General features: G+C 41.6%; 1 protein-coding gene across 8 annotated transcripts in view; it reads left to right on the forward strand.

Moving 5' to 3' along the window:
• The first annotated feature begins 38 nt into the window (after nt 1-38).
• ATL1 (atlastin GTPase 1) overlaps nt 39-17,298 on the forward strand; it is an 86,878-nt gene continuing 69,618 nt past the window's right edge. For 3 of the 8 annotated variants that reach the window (XM_006160524.2, XM_006160523.2, XM_006160525.2), the window contains exon 1: nt 16,319-16,576. Coding sequence is in view for 4 of the 8 variants with exons in the window: in XM_006160520.2 (XP_006160582.1) it covers nt 16,240-16,312 (73 nt within the window). In the remaining 4 variants the exon portion in view is untranslated. The other 5 variants (XM_006160520.2, XM_014592425.2, XM_006160521.2 and 2 more) reach the window with 4 other exon arrangements.

Genomic DNA, 17,298 nt, shown 5'->3' on the forward strand with positions numbered 1-17,298 from the left:
GGGCTGCGTCACCGGGAGACACGTTCCCGGCCAGCGTGGGTCGGCGCCCAGCGGCCCGCCCGAGCGCGCGGCCGCGGGACCAGAGTGCCGCCCTGAGGCCTGATGAGGACACGACACCCTTCCGTCCGCACCGCCGCGCCCCCCTAGCCGCGCGCGTCCTTTAGGGGGCCTAGGCTGTCCTACCCACTCTCAGAAAGCAGGGACACCCCTGAGTACCCGTGAACCGCCGGGCCTCCGTTAATCCGCCCCCAGATTCGTCAGGTAAACTTGCAGGGGGACGCGTAGAGGGCGCAGGGTGGGCACGAGGGCGACAGAAACGCAGCCCTCCAGGTCGACACAGAGAGGATACGTTAGGGCACTGGGCCAGAAGTAACCAGGCAGTGGGGCGCCTGGAAAGGAGGTGGGGGAGTGCCAGGTAACGCCGCGGCACACCCTACTGCACCTTCCTGTTTTGCAAACCATTCCCAGTGGTACCAGTTTGAGGCTGTACTGCACACCTGCACAACCTGTCTTCTGCCGGGTTTTTCTGACATGTCTAAAAGCCTGAATTACTAGGAAGTCTCAGTGCCCTTTTTCTCTGTTGGGCGCACAAGCCGTGTTTCATTTAGGGTATTGCGCCTTTAATGGAATCTGCATTAAACTAAAGCTAAAACGTAGGGGCCACTACCTGATTCTGGCTCTACCACTTCCTCAGTATGCGATCTGATAGAAGATGTGGTATTTGGCTACATCGCAGGGTCCTTATCTGCAGCTTGAAGAGGATGAAGTTTTGTATCTGACACCCAAAAAAGTATTTATAAACCATTTCACAGGGTTGTAAAGAGAGTTTGCAAGTATAAAGATTTTAAACTACTTAACACACAGGGTATTGCATTGGAGTTGGGGGAAGTAATTTATTTGATATCTCACAAGTTGTTTTGCGCTTTCAGTTCCAGTCTTGTTCTGAAGGTAGAAATTAAGTTGCCAGCTTTATGTATACTGGCAAAGTGATTTCCAGAGCCAGTAAAGGTTTTGAAGAGAAAAGCCAGATAACACTCAAGAAAATTACAGAAGACGACGATGCGTTTGTTGGCATGAGGCTTTGGACATCCAATTCAGTTCTTTCTTGAGAAATATAATCCTGGGACCAGCAGTTAGCATAATGGCTATGTCGCTGGACTCCCATGTAGTCGACGACAGTTCGAGTCCCAGACCTGGTGGCTTGAACTCACATCTGGTGCATGTGCGTGCATGCCCAAGATCCCAAGAGGAGAATGGAGAAGGGATTGCGACATGGCCATCCCCCCTGATTTCTCACTTTCTGTCTCTCAGTCTCTGTCTTTCTGGCAAGCACACGTGCCCTATAGCAAAAATCTCTCCCCCCCCAAAAAAAAAAAAAGAAAGAAAAGAAATATAAGCCTTATTGTTGATAGTTGTAATCAACTGTATAATGTAGACATTAAATTCACACCTTAATAGGGCAAGGAATATATGTATTTTTTTGTGCTCTGTGCACAAAGGGCACTTATTTAGGAAACATAAGTAAGCCCAGACTTACATGCTGCAAGAGACAAAGCCTATGTGTTTGCTGCATTGAAAAAATTGTTGAAGAACAGTTCTTTCTTTCAAAGCTTCTTGGCAGTTGTTTTGGTGGGCACATACTTTTGGCTTTGATGACTCAAAATCTCTTCAAATGTTCTATTGGTATCTTAGTACTTGTCTATCGTCATAGATTTGTGTTGGGTCTCTTTTCCCCTCTGACCCAATCAGCACTGATCCTTTCTCTAGTTAGAAATTTATTTTTTCTCACTTACTAATAACTGCATTAGTCTACAGAGAATTTGAGGCAACATATAGAAAATACATACTGTAACTCAAGATAAAAGTAAGTGAGGAAACTGGTATAAAGCGAGAGAAAGGGAAAATAGCAAACCAGAACAATGCAACCAATTGGCTAACGCAGTGGGTTTTATGGTGCCTTTGAGATCAATGCGAACCAATTGAGCAAGGAAGGGGCACATCTTTTCCTAAAACTGACTTCAAAAATTTATATATTTCATGGTTTCTAAAGTGAATGCCCACTTTGAGATAAATATCCTCTGACAATCCTTTAATCGTGTTATTCCTGAAACACACTATTTTAAATGAATTGGGCAGTAAAAAGTTTGAGGTCACAGACTTCAACAAGACCCAAGAGTACAGATATTTTGTGTTGCCAGTAATGGCAGATCCATATGCTTTGACCATTAACTCAGAGGCAGATAGCATGGAAAAAGTCAAGATGCTACGTGGTGGTTTAAAAATGTGTCTGCTATACTCATTATTTTACTTGTACCACAATTGATGCAAAGAGGAAAATGTTTGCTTTATACTGACTCCAAAAGAATCTTAAGGATTTTAAAATATTGGTTCAGTTCATTTCAACAAGATTAGTGAAGTCATAGCTTGTGGGTTAGACATTACATGGTAAAGAAATTCAAATTCAGTTTCCTTAAAATAAACTTACAGTGAGTCAATTTTAAATTTGTATCCTAAATAATTAAGCACATAATTTCAAGGTTGAAGGTTATATCATTTTAAAATTCTATTATAGCTAACAGGAATTCCTTACAAACTACCTAATTTTGTGATGACAAGGTATGGAATAAGAACAAATACAGCTTGATTGGTCCATCATCCCTCCATAATTGTCAAATATTCTTGGTGTCTTTATGATATCTGACTTGTGAGTATTCTCCAGCTTTTATGTATATATCAAAATATAATTCTTTACTTGGGGCTGGCAAGTGGCATGGTGGTTAAAGGTGCTGGACTCCCACATGGCCGACCATGGTTCAAGTCTCGGACCTGGTGGCTTGCTTTCTCACTTCCTCTCTCTCTGTGTGTGTCTCTCTGATCAAACTGGAAAATAATAATGATAATAATAAATAAAGTTAAATAAAATCATTCTTTAAAAAAATATAATTCTTTGCTCTATGCTGTGTAGTCATTTTATTTTCTTTCAAAACTCTTCAGTAAAATGCTAATTATAATCCTTGCCCTCTGTTTCAGTTCTAACATTAGCCAAGCCTAGATTTTTTAAAAATTTTAGCCCATAAAATTTTTAAATTTCTGTATAGCTGAGCTTCAGAACTTATTAACCAAGAGAAAATGGTTAATTAAAACCCTCAAGTGTAATAGGACAGAGCATAAGGACAATAATTTTAGTCTTATGATATCCTGGTCTAAGCAATATAATCTCCTGATGAATCTTCCAACACAAGCTAGTTGCAAAATATTGGTCCGTGTGACTGAGTTGATTCCTCTATAGAGCTTGTAAATATAAATCAGTTTAGTGTTGTAAGACATTGCAACAATTATGATTTGGATTTTCAGATAGCTTTTATAAGTAACTGTTAATTATTAGTGTAACTTGTTTTGTTAAGGCAAAAACCATGTTTTCAAAATCCTCATAGTTTGTTCTGAATAACAATACAACATGTATCTCATTCAAAGTAAGTATCAGGTCATTATGGTTAGAATTTTTTTTTTAATTTGCTATAAGGCATATGTGCTCACCAAAGAGAGATAGAGAGAGAGAGAGAGAGAGGGAGAAATCAAGCGACCAGGTCTGGGACTCAAACTGCAGTCGGCCATGTGGGAATCCTGAGCCTTAACCACCATACCATTTGCTGGCTCCATGATTAGAATTTTGTTAAAAGAGGTAAGGAAGGCAGTGCACATCCCTTTTTAAATTCAGCTTGAATTGATCACCAGATATGTCAAAAAGCTGCTTCTATTAACCTTTAACCTCAGGGTGGCCTTAAGGTTTATAAAAAGAGAATTGGTAGAAGAGTTTGTACATTCAACTCACATATTAGTTCTGTCCGTAAATTCAATAGTTAAGGAAAGGTAACAAATTATATATAACCTTATGCTGTTTCATATATATTTCCTTACATTAGCATAAATAGAATGTTCAGAAGGGGTAAACACAGAGCTGGCCTCATAGCCTAGTGATTGAGGGAACTAGATTCCACACTGCCAAATGTGGTTTGCATCTCAGCCCAGGTTTATTGAAAAACACGCAGGCCATGTGTGCCTGTGTGCCCTTAATCCCAATAGGATAAAGAAATGGAAGAAAAGGGGTTGCAGCATGAGCATATTTTACTGGGGGCAGAGGAGTGCTTTCTCATTTTCCTTCTCTGTCTCTGTCTCTTCCTGGCAAGTATGCACACCCTCTGGCAATTAAAAACAAAAGAAGAAAAAGAAGAGGAAAAGGAAGAAGAAGGGACATAAATTACAAATAATCCATTCCCTATTGGTTTCCTCACATTATAACAGATATAATGTTCAGAAGTGGTATCTAAAGTTTGTATACATCTCATGTAGACTAGTGTTATAAGCTGAAGGTGACAGCCCATCCTAGATGGCTCTTGCAGTCCTCCAGGAAGCTTTCCTTTTCTTTGTCTCTTTAGGGTAAGGATGATAATGACTTCCCACTTAACTGCTGTGACGATGATGATTACTAGAATCATGATGTCATTGGCCTGCCCTGATTGCTTCTGTGAGAATAAATGGAAAAAAGACTAATAGAGATTTTTGAGTTTCAAACTTAAGGTGTGAGTAGCAAATCAGAAGGCTTTGAAAAAAATCCATTTGCTCTTGTTGCTGCTTGGCAGATATGGCAGATCAATCCCAGGGCCTGACTATAAAGGCTATAAGGTTGTAATGTCATTAAATCTGAGACCAGGATGGCCACACAGCAGGTAGGCCCACATAGCTGGCTGCAGTTCAAGAGCCAACTCCATTGGCTTGGGGCACAGTACTTGGTTGGCCTATTTGGACTTTGAAGGCAACATAATGCATTTTCTACTCCTTGACCCATTGTGGCTGCTAGGAACTTGGAAAATGCGGTGTCATACAGAAGTTCCAACTACAGAATAAACCACCCTGGCACATAGGCTTTAAGATTCAGTGACTCAGTGGAAAATTAGGACACTACTGTGTGGAGTATCTTGTAAGACCAGTAGGAGAATCCCTGTGTAGAATCCTAGGATTTTGAAACAACGATGTGCCCTCATCTGTTGATAGCTATTTGCCAGTTGAAAGGAAACACTGACTTGTTATCAGGCCTTAGCAGAGACTATGCAATACTAAGTGACCACATGATATGAACTGCTCTTCAGGATCTGGGTGTTATCTAATTAATGAGTCATAAATTGAACATGGGCAGCAGAATTTCATTGTCAAATGGAAAGGTATATACGTTTGTGGCCTGAGGTGATCTGGAAGACACAAGAAAGTTATATGGACAAATTTCCATTGTTCTTGCCATTAGGAGTGCGCCACACTTTTTTTTTTTTTTTTTCCCGGAGAGGTTTTTGCTATAGGGCGCGTGTGCTCACCAGAAAGACAGAGAGAGACAGAGAGAGACAGAGAGACAGAAAGTGAGACATCACCCCCCAGGGGTGATGGCCATGCCACAATCCCTTCTCCTCCATTCTCCTCGCGGGATCTTGGGCACTTACGTATATGCACCAGGCGTGAGTTTAAGCCACTGGGTCTGGGACTCAAACTGCGGTCGACTACATGGGAGTCCAGTGACATAACCATTACACCAACTGCTGGCCCCTTTGTCACACTTTTTTCAACCCATGTCTGTGGGCTCATGGCCATTTAGCAGACCAAAAAAATGTTAAGGCCTGGTTTAGTAATGGTCTACATGTTATGCTAGCACCAACTTAAAGCAGACAGTCATTAAATTGTGTTCCCACTCCACATTGTGGTAGCCCTGAAAGAGTAATAAAAAGACGTTCTCCCCTGGTTGGCAAAAACTTTGAATGGAACATCTGATTGTCCTCTTTGTGAGAAGAAATGGCCTGAGGCATGGATCTATCCTGCATAGTAGCTAATAGGTTGGCCAATGAATTGGGAAAGAAGATTTGTGATAAGGAAGTAGTGGGAGAGGTATTATGTATGGATTCTCATGATTGTATAGAATGTGAAAATATCTGTGAACCACATTGCTGCCTTCAGAGGACCTCTGTTCCAATTAGAAAGTACACAAGATGATCTGTCCTATGTATGTCCATCAGCTTCTTTATCCAGTCACTTGAATGCTTGCTCAGTGGCTTAGATGGCTATAGGAATGTCTAAGAGGAGATTCAACAACACAGACTTCTTGCTGAGGATAGTTCAATTACTGCCACTGTGGCGTATATAACCTGTTTATAGCATGGACTATTGCAGAGACCCCAGTATGATATTACTCTCTAGACAAATCAGTCAACTGCCTGATGGCAGTTTAATTATACCAGTTCCTTTCCATTATTGAGGTAGGAGTGACGTGCCCACATGGGGAATAGATACATATTCCAGAGCTTTCATACCTAAAAAGCTTCTACTAGTATCACAATTTATTGGCTTATAGAATGCCTTATTTCATCACCATATGGCATGAACAACATTATCTTTGAGCAAGAACCTAACTTTACCTTGGGGAAAGTGTGGCAGAAGAGTCACGCCCATGGAATTAATGAAATCTTATCTCAAATCCAGCATTTGGATTAGAAGCACCTGGTTTGACAAAATGGAGGAAAGGTCCGCTGAGGGCAGATGTGGCACTGTCTTGAGAGAAAACCCTTGGAAGCTGGAGTATAGGACTTAGTCCAGTAGCTGCTGTATGCTGCCATCTACCCCAAGTTCATTCAGTATGAATGGGCCTTAGAGTCAAGCAGTAGAGAGAGGAATGATTCATCGATTATTTCTAATGAGCCTCTTGAGGAATGTTTATCTCTACACCATTGGTTTTGGTAGGTTTGAAGGCCCTATTACCCAAGGAACACATTCTTCTCTCAACTAACATGGTCACAGTTAGCTCTAAACTATGACCTATTTTGACGTCTTCAAACCACTAAGCTAACAGAGAGGGAGTCCTACTGGTTGGGATGACCAGTTCTAGTCAATTAATTCTAATTGGTTGTTACTTCACAAAGAGAACAAGGAGTGCTATGTTTGGAAAGCCAGGTATGCATGAGGGTGCCTCTTATTATTCACATGTCTAACATCTAATATTACTGAACCATGGGAAACTAGCAATTCAATAAAGGTAAGATTACTAATCCAGTGGATGTGAGGATGTGGAGAAATCGGCACCCTCATACACTGCTGGATCCTATGGGAGTAAAGTTTTGGTCACCTTACCAGATGAATTATTAGTGGAGGGTAATGGGAAAATGAAAGCTGTGATTATCACGTTGGGCCCAATAACTGCTCTCTCCTCCTTCTTTGCTATCAGAACCACAATTTTTTTTAATCTTTTCTAAGTGGAAGTGTGCATCAGGGGGGACTGAAACAGTCCCTTCCTAGGGGATGTATCTAGCGTCATTCCTCTTGTTAAAGGAATGGTCTAGGTTTGAACAATTCTAGATGATGACACTGAGGAAATTTATGCTGGAGTGCTTCTCTGAAGGCTTTCTTTGGTTTTATCAAGGTACACAAGACACAGGCATTCCTTTTTCTGTCTCTAGGCATGGCTGTTTGCCACTGATGACCAGAATGGCAAAAGCCTTTTTGGAACCTTGTAAGAGGACCCAACATCAGAAAATAAGCCAACACATTGAGGATGGTAGAGTATGCTGGTCCTTGATGCAAAGTGTGCTGGTTATTTTCCAGTGTCCATTTCCCTTCCTTTAGTATTAGAGCCCATAAATTTTACTTGCATACATGATATATTTATCAACTAGATAGGACATGGTAGGTCAATGGTATTTGAATAGAAATAATATCTCCATCTTCTGGGTTGTACCCATAAAGAAAAAGAATATATCCCTTTCTCCTCTTCTGCCTGACTAGAAAGAATGTATATATGGGGGCTGGTCCGTGGCATGGTGGTTAAAACGCTGGACTCTGACATGGCTAACCATAGTTCGAATCCCAGACCTGGCAACTGGCTTTCTCTCTCTCTTTGTCTCTCTTTCTCTTTCTCTCTTTGTCTCTCTCTGGTCAAAATTTAAAAAATAATAACAATAAATAAAATTAAATAATTCTTAGGGGGAAAAAAGTATATGTGAATCCTCCAAACTAGAGCAGCCATCTTAGACTATATAATGGAAGCTCCAAGTGAAGGAATGAAGAAAATGCAAAGAGGTTCAGTTCTTTGATGTTTTGAAGCCACCATACTAGCCCTGTATGGCCCATGTTCAGATTTTATATAAGAGAGAAGTATGTATTTATCTTACTTGAGCTCTTATAATTTCTTTACAGCAAACAAAACTATATCTTAATATAGCCCATAATGATGTTGAACTGATGAATTAACCCCCAAAGAACCAACCTATCTTCAAATTATTATATGAGAGTAAATGTCAGAATCATGGAAGAAAAAAATAATTGAAGATACAGGGGGGGAGAGGAGAGTAAATGTCAGAATCATGGAAGAAAAAATAATTGAAGATACGGGGGGGGAGAGAATAATTTTTGTAGTAACATCCCAGAGGAGACAGGAAGTGAGTGCTAAAGTGAAAATGGAGAAATACCTTTTCTCCTTTTTTTTTTTTTTTCTGGTTTAAAATAAACTTGACCTGGCTAGTGGATGATGTAGAGGAAAGGTGCTAGATCCCACATGGCCAACTACATGGTTCAAATCCCAGATTTGGTGGCATGAAAAATCATGCCAGGTGCATGTGCGTGTGTGCCCAAAATCCTGAAAGGAGACTGGAGAAGAAGGTATTGCAGCATGGCCATCCTCTCTGGGGGAGGAGATTGCTCTCTCTCTCTCTCTCTCGTCTCTCTGATGAGCCTATTCATCCTATAGCACAAACTAAATAACTAGCTAAATAGACTAAATTTGACCTTTGACTTCTTACAAATATCTTCACTGATGTATAATTTATATACCATACAATCACCAATTTAAATCGTATAATTTCATGGTTTTTTAGTATATTCAGAGTTGACTTCACAATCAATTTTGCAACATTTTCATTGTCCTCAAAAGAAACCTCATACTTGGACCAGCAGTTATCGTAATGGCTATGTCGCTGGACTCCCATGCAGTCGACCACGGTTCGCATCCTGGACCTGGTGGCTTGAAACTCACGCCAGACGCGTGTGCGTGCGTGCCCAGGATCCCGAGAGGAGAATGGAGGAGAAGGGATTGTGGTGTGGCCATCCCCCCTGGGGGGTGATTTCTTGCTTTCTGTCTCTCTGTCTCTTTCTGTCTGTCTGGCGAGTGCATGCACCCTATAGCAAAAAACTCTCCAAAAAAAAGAGAGAGAGAGAAAAAAAAAAAAGAAACATACTCATTGGCAGTCACTCTCCAAGTAATCCCCAAGAGCCTCCCCTCTCCCACCCCAGCCCTAAGCAAATATTAATCTACTTTCTATCTCTATAGATTTACCTATTCTAGAAATTACATATAAATTGAATTATACAATATATAGTCTTGTGGCTATATAGCCTCTTTCCTATAGCATAATATTTTCAAGGTTCACCCATATTATATATCAATACTTCACTCTTTTTTTTTTTCCTTTTTTGTAAAATAGGGTGTTACTATCACAAACTTCCTGCCTCAGCCTCTCGGCTGGATCTTCAGGGATGTTCTACCATGCCTAGTTCTTTTTTAGACAGAGTCTCACTGGGTTGGCCAGGTCAGCCTTAGCTCATGATTCTTCTCCCTTAGCCTCTGGGGTGGCTGGGATTACAGTCATAAACCACCATGCCTGTTCTTTAGGTTTGACCAGGAATCAGTCCTGGGCCTCCCATATGGTCCCAGCCTGCCAAGCCCAGCATTTTAGCTAAGCATGCAACCACTGGGCCATTCATTCCTTTTCGTGATCAAATAATATTCTATTATATGAATGTACCACATTTTTTCCCACTCGTTATTTAGTTGGCATTAATTGTTTCCACCTCTTGGCTACTATGAATAATGCTGTTATGAACATTCTGGTACAAGTATTTTTATAGACATATGTTGTCATTTCTTTTGGGTCTTTATCTAGGAGTAGAATTGCTAGGCTATTGGTAACTTTATGTTTAAATTTTTGGAGAAATTGCCAGACTGTTTTCCAGAGTGGCTGCACTATTTTATATTTCCATGAACAGTGTATAAGGATGCCTGTTTTTCCATATCTTCACCAAAGCTTGTCATTGTCTTTTTTTTTTAGTACTTTTTAAAAAAATTTACATTCCATTGTTGTACATATTTATAATGCATGACATAGTTTTTCCAAGTATGCATATAGTACATGATAATCAAATCAAGGATATTACTTTATACATTATTTTCAACAGAGAACTTTACACTCTTTTGTCTGTTAAATGTTTCTTCCCTTTGCCTCTCCCACCCACCTACCATCCACTCCCTTCCTTTAGAGTCTCTGGTATCTATACTTATCCTCTCTACTATCATATCTTCAGTTCTTTGAATTTTTGCTATAGAGTGCAGACATTTGGTACATATTGAGCAGGGATATACTGTGTGTATCTTTCAAAGTCTGGCTCACTTTGCTTAGCATTATGTATTCTATATTCACCCGTTGAATCAAATGACAGGGTCTCATTGTTTCTTATGGCTGAGTAGTATTCCATAGTATATATGTACCACAATTTTCAACCCAGTCTTCAGTTTTTGGACACTTAAGTTGATTCCATGTCTTAGCAATTATGAATAATGCTGCAATAAACATGGATGTGTAAATGTCTTTCAAATTATTATCCTAGCCTTTGGGTAAATAACAAAAAGAGGAATTTCTGGATTTTTTTTTCTTTTTTTTTTACCAAAAGGAGTGTGTGTTTGCTGGAGAGATACAGAGAGAGGGAAGTGAAAAATCACCCCCAAAGGAGAATGGCCATGTTGCAATCCCCTCTCCTCCATTCTCCTTTTGGAATTTTGGGCATGCAAGCACATGCACCCAGCATGATTTTCAAGCCACCAAGTCTAAGACTCAAACCATCATTGACCATGTGGGAATCCAACACCTTAACCATTATGCCACCTGCTAGCCCTAGAGATTACTGGGTCATATAGTAGTTCTATTTTTAGGTTTTTGAGGCAACTCCATTTTGTTTTCAACCCTGCTTGCACTAATTTACATTCCTACCTATTGTGTAAGAGGTTCCCTTTTCACCATGGCCTCACCAGCACTTCTATTATTTATTTATTTATTATTTTTGATCAGAGCCATTCTAACTGGGGTTAATTGTTATCTGAGTGTGGTTTTAATTTACATCTCCCTTGTGATAAGAGATATTGGACATTTTTTCATATGCCTTTTGGCCATTCATCTGTTTTCCTAGGGGAGTTACCTATTCAGTTCATTTGCCCATTTTTTAATTGGATTATTTATATTTTTAATGTGTGAGCTACTTGGGTTTCCTATTTATTCTCGTTATCAATACCTTGTCTGAGGCATAATATACAAATATTTTCTCCCACTCTGAAGGTTTTCTCTTCACTCTGCTGTTCCTTTGCTGTGCTATTATCTGTCTGTTTTTTTTATCACAATCATCCTAATTGTCATGAAGTGATATCTCACTGATTTTTAAATTTTACTTCTTTATTCATGATTAAGCATGTACACATGCATGTGACAGTGAGAAAGAAAGAGGGAGAGAGAGAAGCATCCTCTACAGGGTCTGGTCACACTGTGATCCTCTTTTTTCAGTCCTCCATCTCATCAGATCTTGGGCACATGTGTGTATTCCTGCCTTGCTTCAGGCTGATCAGGCTGAGGGTTCAAATCCACTGGTTGCCTGTGGAATCCAGCTTCTCTGGAGCAGTGCATTACTGCTCCACCACAGGCTAGCCCTCATTGTCGATTTTTATCCACATTTTCCTAATGACTAAAGAACATATTTTTATGTGCTTATTAGCCAATTGTATATCTTCTATGGAAAAGTATCTACTTAGATCTTTTGCCCAGTTGAAAAAAGTGGGTTATTTGTATTTTTATTGTATCATATTGATACCTTGAGATTCCAATTCAATACTACAGGGTTCATTCTATCTTCTGTCCCTCCTTTCCTCATTGTCACTTTATCTCTAGTAGTGAGAGAGCTGGCTTTCATTGTGCACCATGTATTTATCCAGCTAGAGTACAATGCTTGTGCATACTTTTGTTTTTGGTTTTGTCTTCACTCTTGTAGCATACAGCCAAAAAACCTCTAAGGTTTCTCAGGTTAATCTTTTCTTCCTACATTCTTCAGTGTAGTTACATTATTCACCTGTAATACACTTAAACTCCTTTATAATAAATAAATACATAACTTCTTGTAATTCTATTTATAGTTCTCTCTATATCTTGGTTAATTTTACAATTTTAGTAAATTTCTTTTTAGGGAATGTGAAACATTACTGTCTAAGTCAGAATTATACAAAAGGTTACATTTAGAGAAATGTCAGTTCTTCTAATCCCTACTACCCTATTATTCTGCCTTTGTTTCAACCTTATTCCCACCCATTGACAGTAGGTAACCAATCTCATTGGTTTCTTGTTCATTCTTGCTGTGTTTATTTTGCACAGATGAACAGATACATTTATTTTTTCATATCTTTTTCTTTTGTACAGGAAGGGTACACTATTTACACTCTGTGTTTTGCCCCACTCACCAGTGTATTTTGGAAATCACTGCGTATGAGTTCATAAAGATCTTCTGTACCCTTTTTACAGCTGCACAGTATTCCAGTGTGTAGATGCATTATAGTGCATGCAACCACTCTTCTATGAATGGGCATTTAGATTGTTTCCAGTATTTCATACTTAGGGGAAAAAAATTCTGCAGTAAATAACCCTATACATTTGCATCTTCATGCTATTGGAGATGCTTCTTCAGAGTGGATTAAACTCATGATTTAAAAAAATTTATGTGGGGGCAGCCAGTGGCATGGTGGTTAAGGCAGTTAGATCCCACATGACCAACTGCACAGTTCAAGTCCCGGACCCAGTGACAGGAAAGCTAAACTGGGTGTGTGTATATGTGAATGTCTAAAATCCTGAGAGGAGACTGTAGGAGAAGGGATTGTGGTATGACCATTCCTTCTAGGGGGCTAATTCTCTCTCTCCCTCTCTCTGGCAAGTGTACATGTCCTATATTAAATTACAAATAATAAATATGTGCTGGAAACATAATTTGGTGAGCAGTGAGCACAACCAGCACTCAGATCTTGGTTTCTAAATATTTTTTCTCACTGAAAGGAACCAGAGCTTCTTGGAGAAATGGCTAATTCTACTTCTGAGGCAGGGAAAATACAAAATAAGCCTGAAACACTTTCTTCTTTTTTCCTGAGTGCTAAGCCTAACCCTAGCCATAATTCTAGGAACCTGGAACATTTCTGAGTGCCAAAAAAACCAACCAACCAACCAAACAAACAAAACACAAAGAATCATTCAAAGACAAAGGGACATGTTAAAAGGGCACAGGTGCTGATGCAAAGGGATTGCCATTGGCCAAATTTTGATCAATTTGATCATTAAAAAGAGTGTGAGGGATGGGGGCAGTTTGTGTCCAGATGTTTAAGACGACTGGATCCAAAAAAAAAAAAAAATGTTGACCTTGATGCATCAGTAGAAAACAAATGAATGATTATGAACTCAGCTTTGTCTTGATGACTCTCTCTCCTTAAGAGAGCATTAGGGCTGGGAGTCTAGATTTGGAAATCATCAGCACAGAGGTCTTGTCTGAAACCATCATGGTAAATTACAATGAAGGAGTGTAAAGTAAGAAGCTTTTTACAAAGAAGAATAAGCAGAGCCCGTGTATCTGGTAATTAAGAAGCAAACAGGGCTAGCAGGTGGCTTGGAGGTTAAGGTGCTGGATTTCACATGGCCAAGATCACAGTTGAAATCCCAGACCTGGCTACTTGAGAATTACACTGGGTGTGTGTGCATGTGTGCCCCAATATCCCGAGGACAGTGGAGGAGAAGGGACTGCAGTGTGGCCATCCCCACTGGAGGGTGATTTCTCACTTTCTGTCTCTTGTGAGCACATGTGCCCTATAGCAAGAACTAAATAAAATAAAAACTACAAGCTAATAGTGATTTACTATGGAGAACGGATCAGTAGAGACTGTCCAGTATGACAAAATGCAAGAGAAAACTGTGAGGAGGTAAAGAATGGAATGATGGTGTCTTGGGGGTCAGATATGATAAGGGACAGTGTTTCTAGAATACTGAAAACAACTTAGTTTGTAGGTGGAAGGGAAGAGAACAGTGAAGAGGGGGAGAGTACGAATATATTTTAAAAGTATTTATCTCTTGTTTTTCATTTAGAATTCTCTGCAACCTTTATGGCTGCCAAGGCCCGCCCAGACTATATAATATGATTTTATTTCAAATATTTCCTATTGGACTATATCTATAGAGTGTATTTCTGCAAGTGTAATAAAAACTTTTGCCTACTAGACATTGAATTAGTTCTGGATTATGATGAATCTCCAGTTTTCACTTATCTTGATCTTTTTTTTTTTTTTTTTTTGAGAGATTTTTGCTGTAGGGCGTGTGCGCTCGCTGGAAAGACAGACAGACAGAAAGTGAGAAATCACCCCCCAGGGGGGATGGCCACGCCGCAATCCCTTCTCCTCCATTCTCTTCTGGGGATCTCGGGCACGCACACACACGCGCCCAGCGTGAGTGTAAGCCACCAGGTCCGGGACTTGAACAGCGGTCGACTATGTGGGAGTCCAGAGACATAACCATTACACCAACTGCTGGTCCCATTTATCTTGATCTTCTTGATCCAGATTTTGCTGTCCAGATTTTAAGACATACCTGCTCAGTATACTTATACAGAAATATAAGGTATCTCTTTACTAACACAACCATACTTTTAAGATGGGGGGATGGTGGAGGAGAGGTGGTGGAATGATGCCTGGCAGATAAATCAGATTATTTTAATGACTTGGGCTTTTTTAATGTTGCCAGCATGTTTGTACTAATGTGTAACTGTTCCTGGAAACACGTATTTGAGCATCCAGAATGATGCAGTATATTGGTTTGTGTATTCCTGTGAGTAGGTAACACTGTTAAATTCTCTGAGAGAGTGTGTGCAAGGGGGGTGCTGCTTATTTTTGTATGTGCTTCCCATTGAAAATGTTGCAGTACATCGTCTGTCACTGTCTTCGCGCTCTGGGGGTGGGCTGAGGTAGGGAGGGTGTGACGCTGGTATTTGTGTGAACTCGGGCTTGTGATGCTGAGCTTGGTTCATCCGCTTTCTCCTCCCTTTTCCTCCCTACTCCTTCCCACCAGCGCCACAGCAACATCCTCAGAGTCGGAGAGAACTGCGCCCAGCGCGGGCACAGAGCCCCCACCGCCAGCACCCTGCGGCCCGGAGAAGACAGTGAGCGCAGTGACAGCGCCTCACCGCCCCCAGTCCGCAGACCACCATGGCCAAGAACCGCAGGGACAGAAACAGCTGGGGTGAGTAGCAAATGGTAACTTCCGCAGCCCGCCCCGAGTCTGGCCCTGGGCTTCAGGAGACAAGGAGGGCCGAGGGCTGCGTGGTGTCAGCATCCATGGCGGGGAGACGGACCGCTGGCGCGCTGCTCCCTGTTGGGTCGGAGGAACCATGGCCGAGCTGTACCCGCGTCACCGGAATCGCGCTGTCTATGCAAGGGCTGCTGCTTGGCCCAGGCCGGGCCTCCAGCGGCTTCTCCCCCACCCCGCGCTCGCCTCCTCCAGCATTTGGACAGCACCCCCTGGGCACCTCGGGGAGCCCTAGGGTTCCGCCCTAGCGGTGGGAGGGAAGGAAGAAGATGAGGGTGTGCAGGGGAGCTCTTGTTACCCGGCCGAGAGGGGCGACGGGTCACAAATCTCGAGCGGGCAGAACCCCAATTCCCCATTCTCCCGGAGCTGCTAGCTCCCGAGCCCTCCGACAGGGCGCGGGTTCCCCGCGGGCGGATGGCGCGTTCGAACAATGAAGTGGAAGGCGCGGAGTCCTGGACAGAGCGTTGCTAATCCGAGCAAACCCGAGAGAAGGGGGCACCCTTCCGGGAGTCCCCGAGCGCTGCAGTACTCATCTTAATTTGGGGGTTGGGTGAGGGCCATTTGGGAAGGAGGGGAGCAAAGTTATGGTTTCCAGCCTTCTGCCCCACCCCAACCTAGTACCCGGTTAGATCAGCCTCGAGGGTGGCTTTGTTCTTAGATTTTACCTTTTGGAGATATTGGGCTCATGATTCAGCACCAGGCCGCGGGGAGGGGAAGGAGAGGCTAGGCCCAGTGGGTTCACGCGCGAGTGGGTGGGCGGCGCTCACGCAGGCGGAGAAGAGCGGGCGCAATGATGCGGGAGAAACCGCTGCCCCGCCCGCTCTGCTGCTCGAGACCTGGTTCCGGACGGTTGGTGTGGGCAGGTGGGGCGAACCTTTTCACCTGAGGCTCCTGATTTCTCACAATCACAGTTCTGAGCTCACTAGCAGTTTAGGAACTAAAGCCTCTAGAGCAATTTTATTATCTGAACCAGAGAAGATCTCAGGCTTCGGTGGCTTGATGGATAGAGAAATATTTTGTTCATTATCTTTCAATTGTTATTATTTGTAAAGTTTACAACTACATAGAGTTCACAGCGGCTTGATTCTCTTCCTTGTCTCGGCGAGATCTCTTCTGTATACCAAGAGGTAGAAATGTACAGTTTATTTGATTATTTTAATTTACTTTTATCAGAAGACAGTACATCTCCTTGCCTCTGATTATCCTGATGGTCCCAAGATCGACTTGATCCCCAGCAGGCAGTTTACATATGAGACACTGTCCACATTTCATGGTTAATGTGGAGAGTTGGAGCAAGGATGTCTGCCATTAGCTGCCGGAGTTTAAGAAAAAGTGGTTCCATTTTCTGAGATCACCATGTCCCAATCTTAGTAGGTGTGACTATTTCAGTAACACTGGTTTGCTTTTTCTGCAGTCTTGGTGATCATTTCTAGTGTCCCTGTTCTGCCCTTTCCCTTGGCCTCTAGAGTAGGAATTCCTGGAACAGTCACAGTTAAGGAGTGCATGTTCAAGTCAGTCTGGTCTTAATATCTGTGGATGTTGGCTCCACCCTAAGAGGGAAAGTAATGTGAAATTTTATTCTGAGGTTTCAAATTTTTCTTGTTTGTGAAGTTTTGCATCATTATTCTTCACTGTTTCCTTTGGTTAGAGATTTCTTATGTAGTGGATTTTTTTTTTCCCTCTTGGCTATGTGATCCTCAAAAGGGATTTGCATAAAAATCACGTTGGTCACTTATTAGAAATGCAGATTCCCTCTTTTTCTATCCAGAGCTCCTGAGTCAATAGATCTGAAATAGGACCTAGAAATCTCTTCTTAATTAGCACGTTAGGTGATTGAGAAGCAGATGGT

The sequence above is a fragment of the Tupaia chinensis genome, unplaced genomic scaffold, assembly GCF_000334495.1.
Source record: "Tupaia chinensis unplaced genomic scaffold, TupChi_1.0 Scaffold000688_1, whole genome shotgun sequence".
NCBI classification, from domain to species: domain Eukaryota; kingdom Metazoa; phylum Chordata; class Mammalia; order Scandentia; family Tupaiidae; genus Tupaia; species Tupaia belangeri.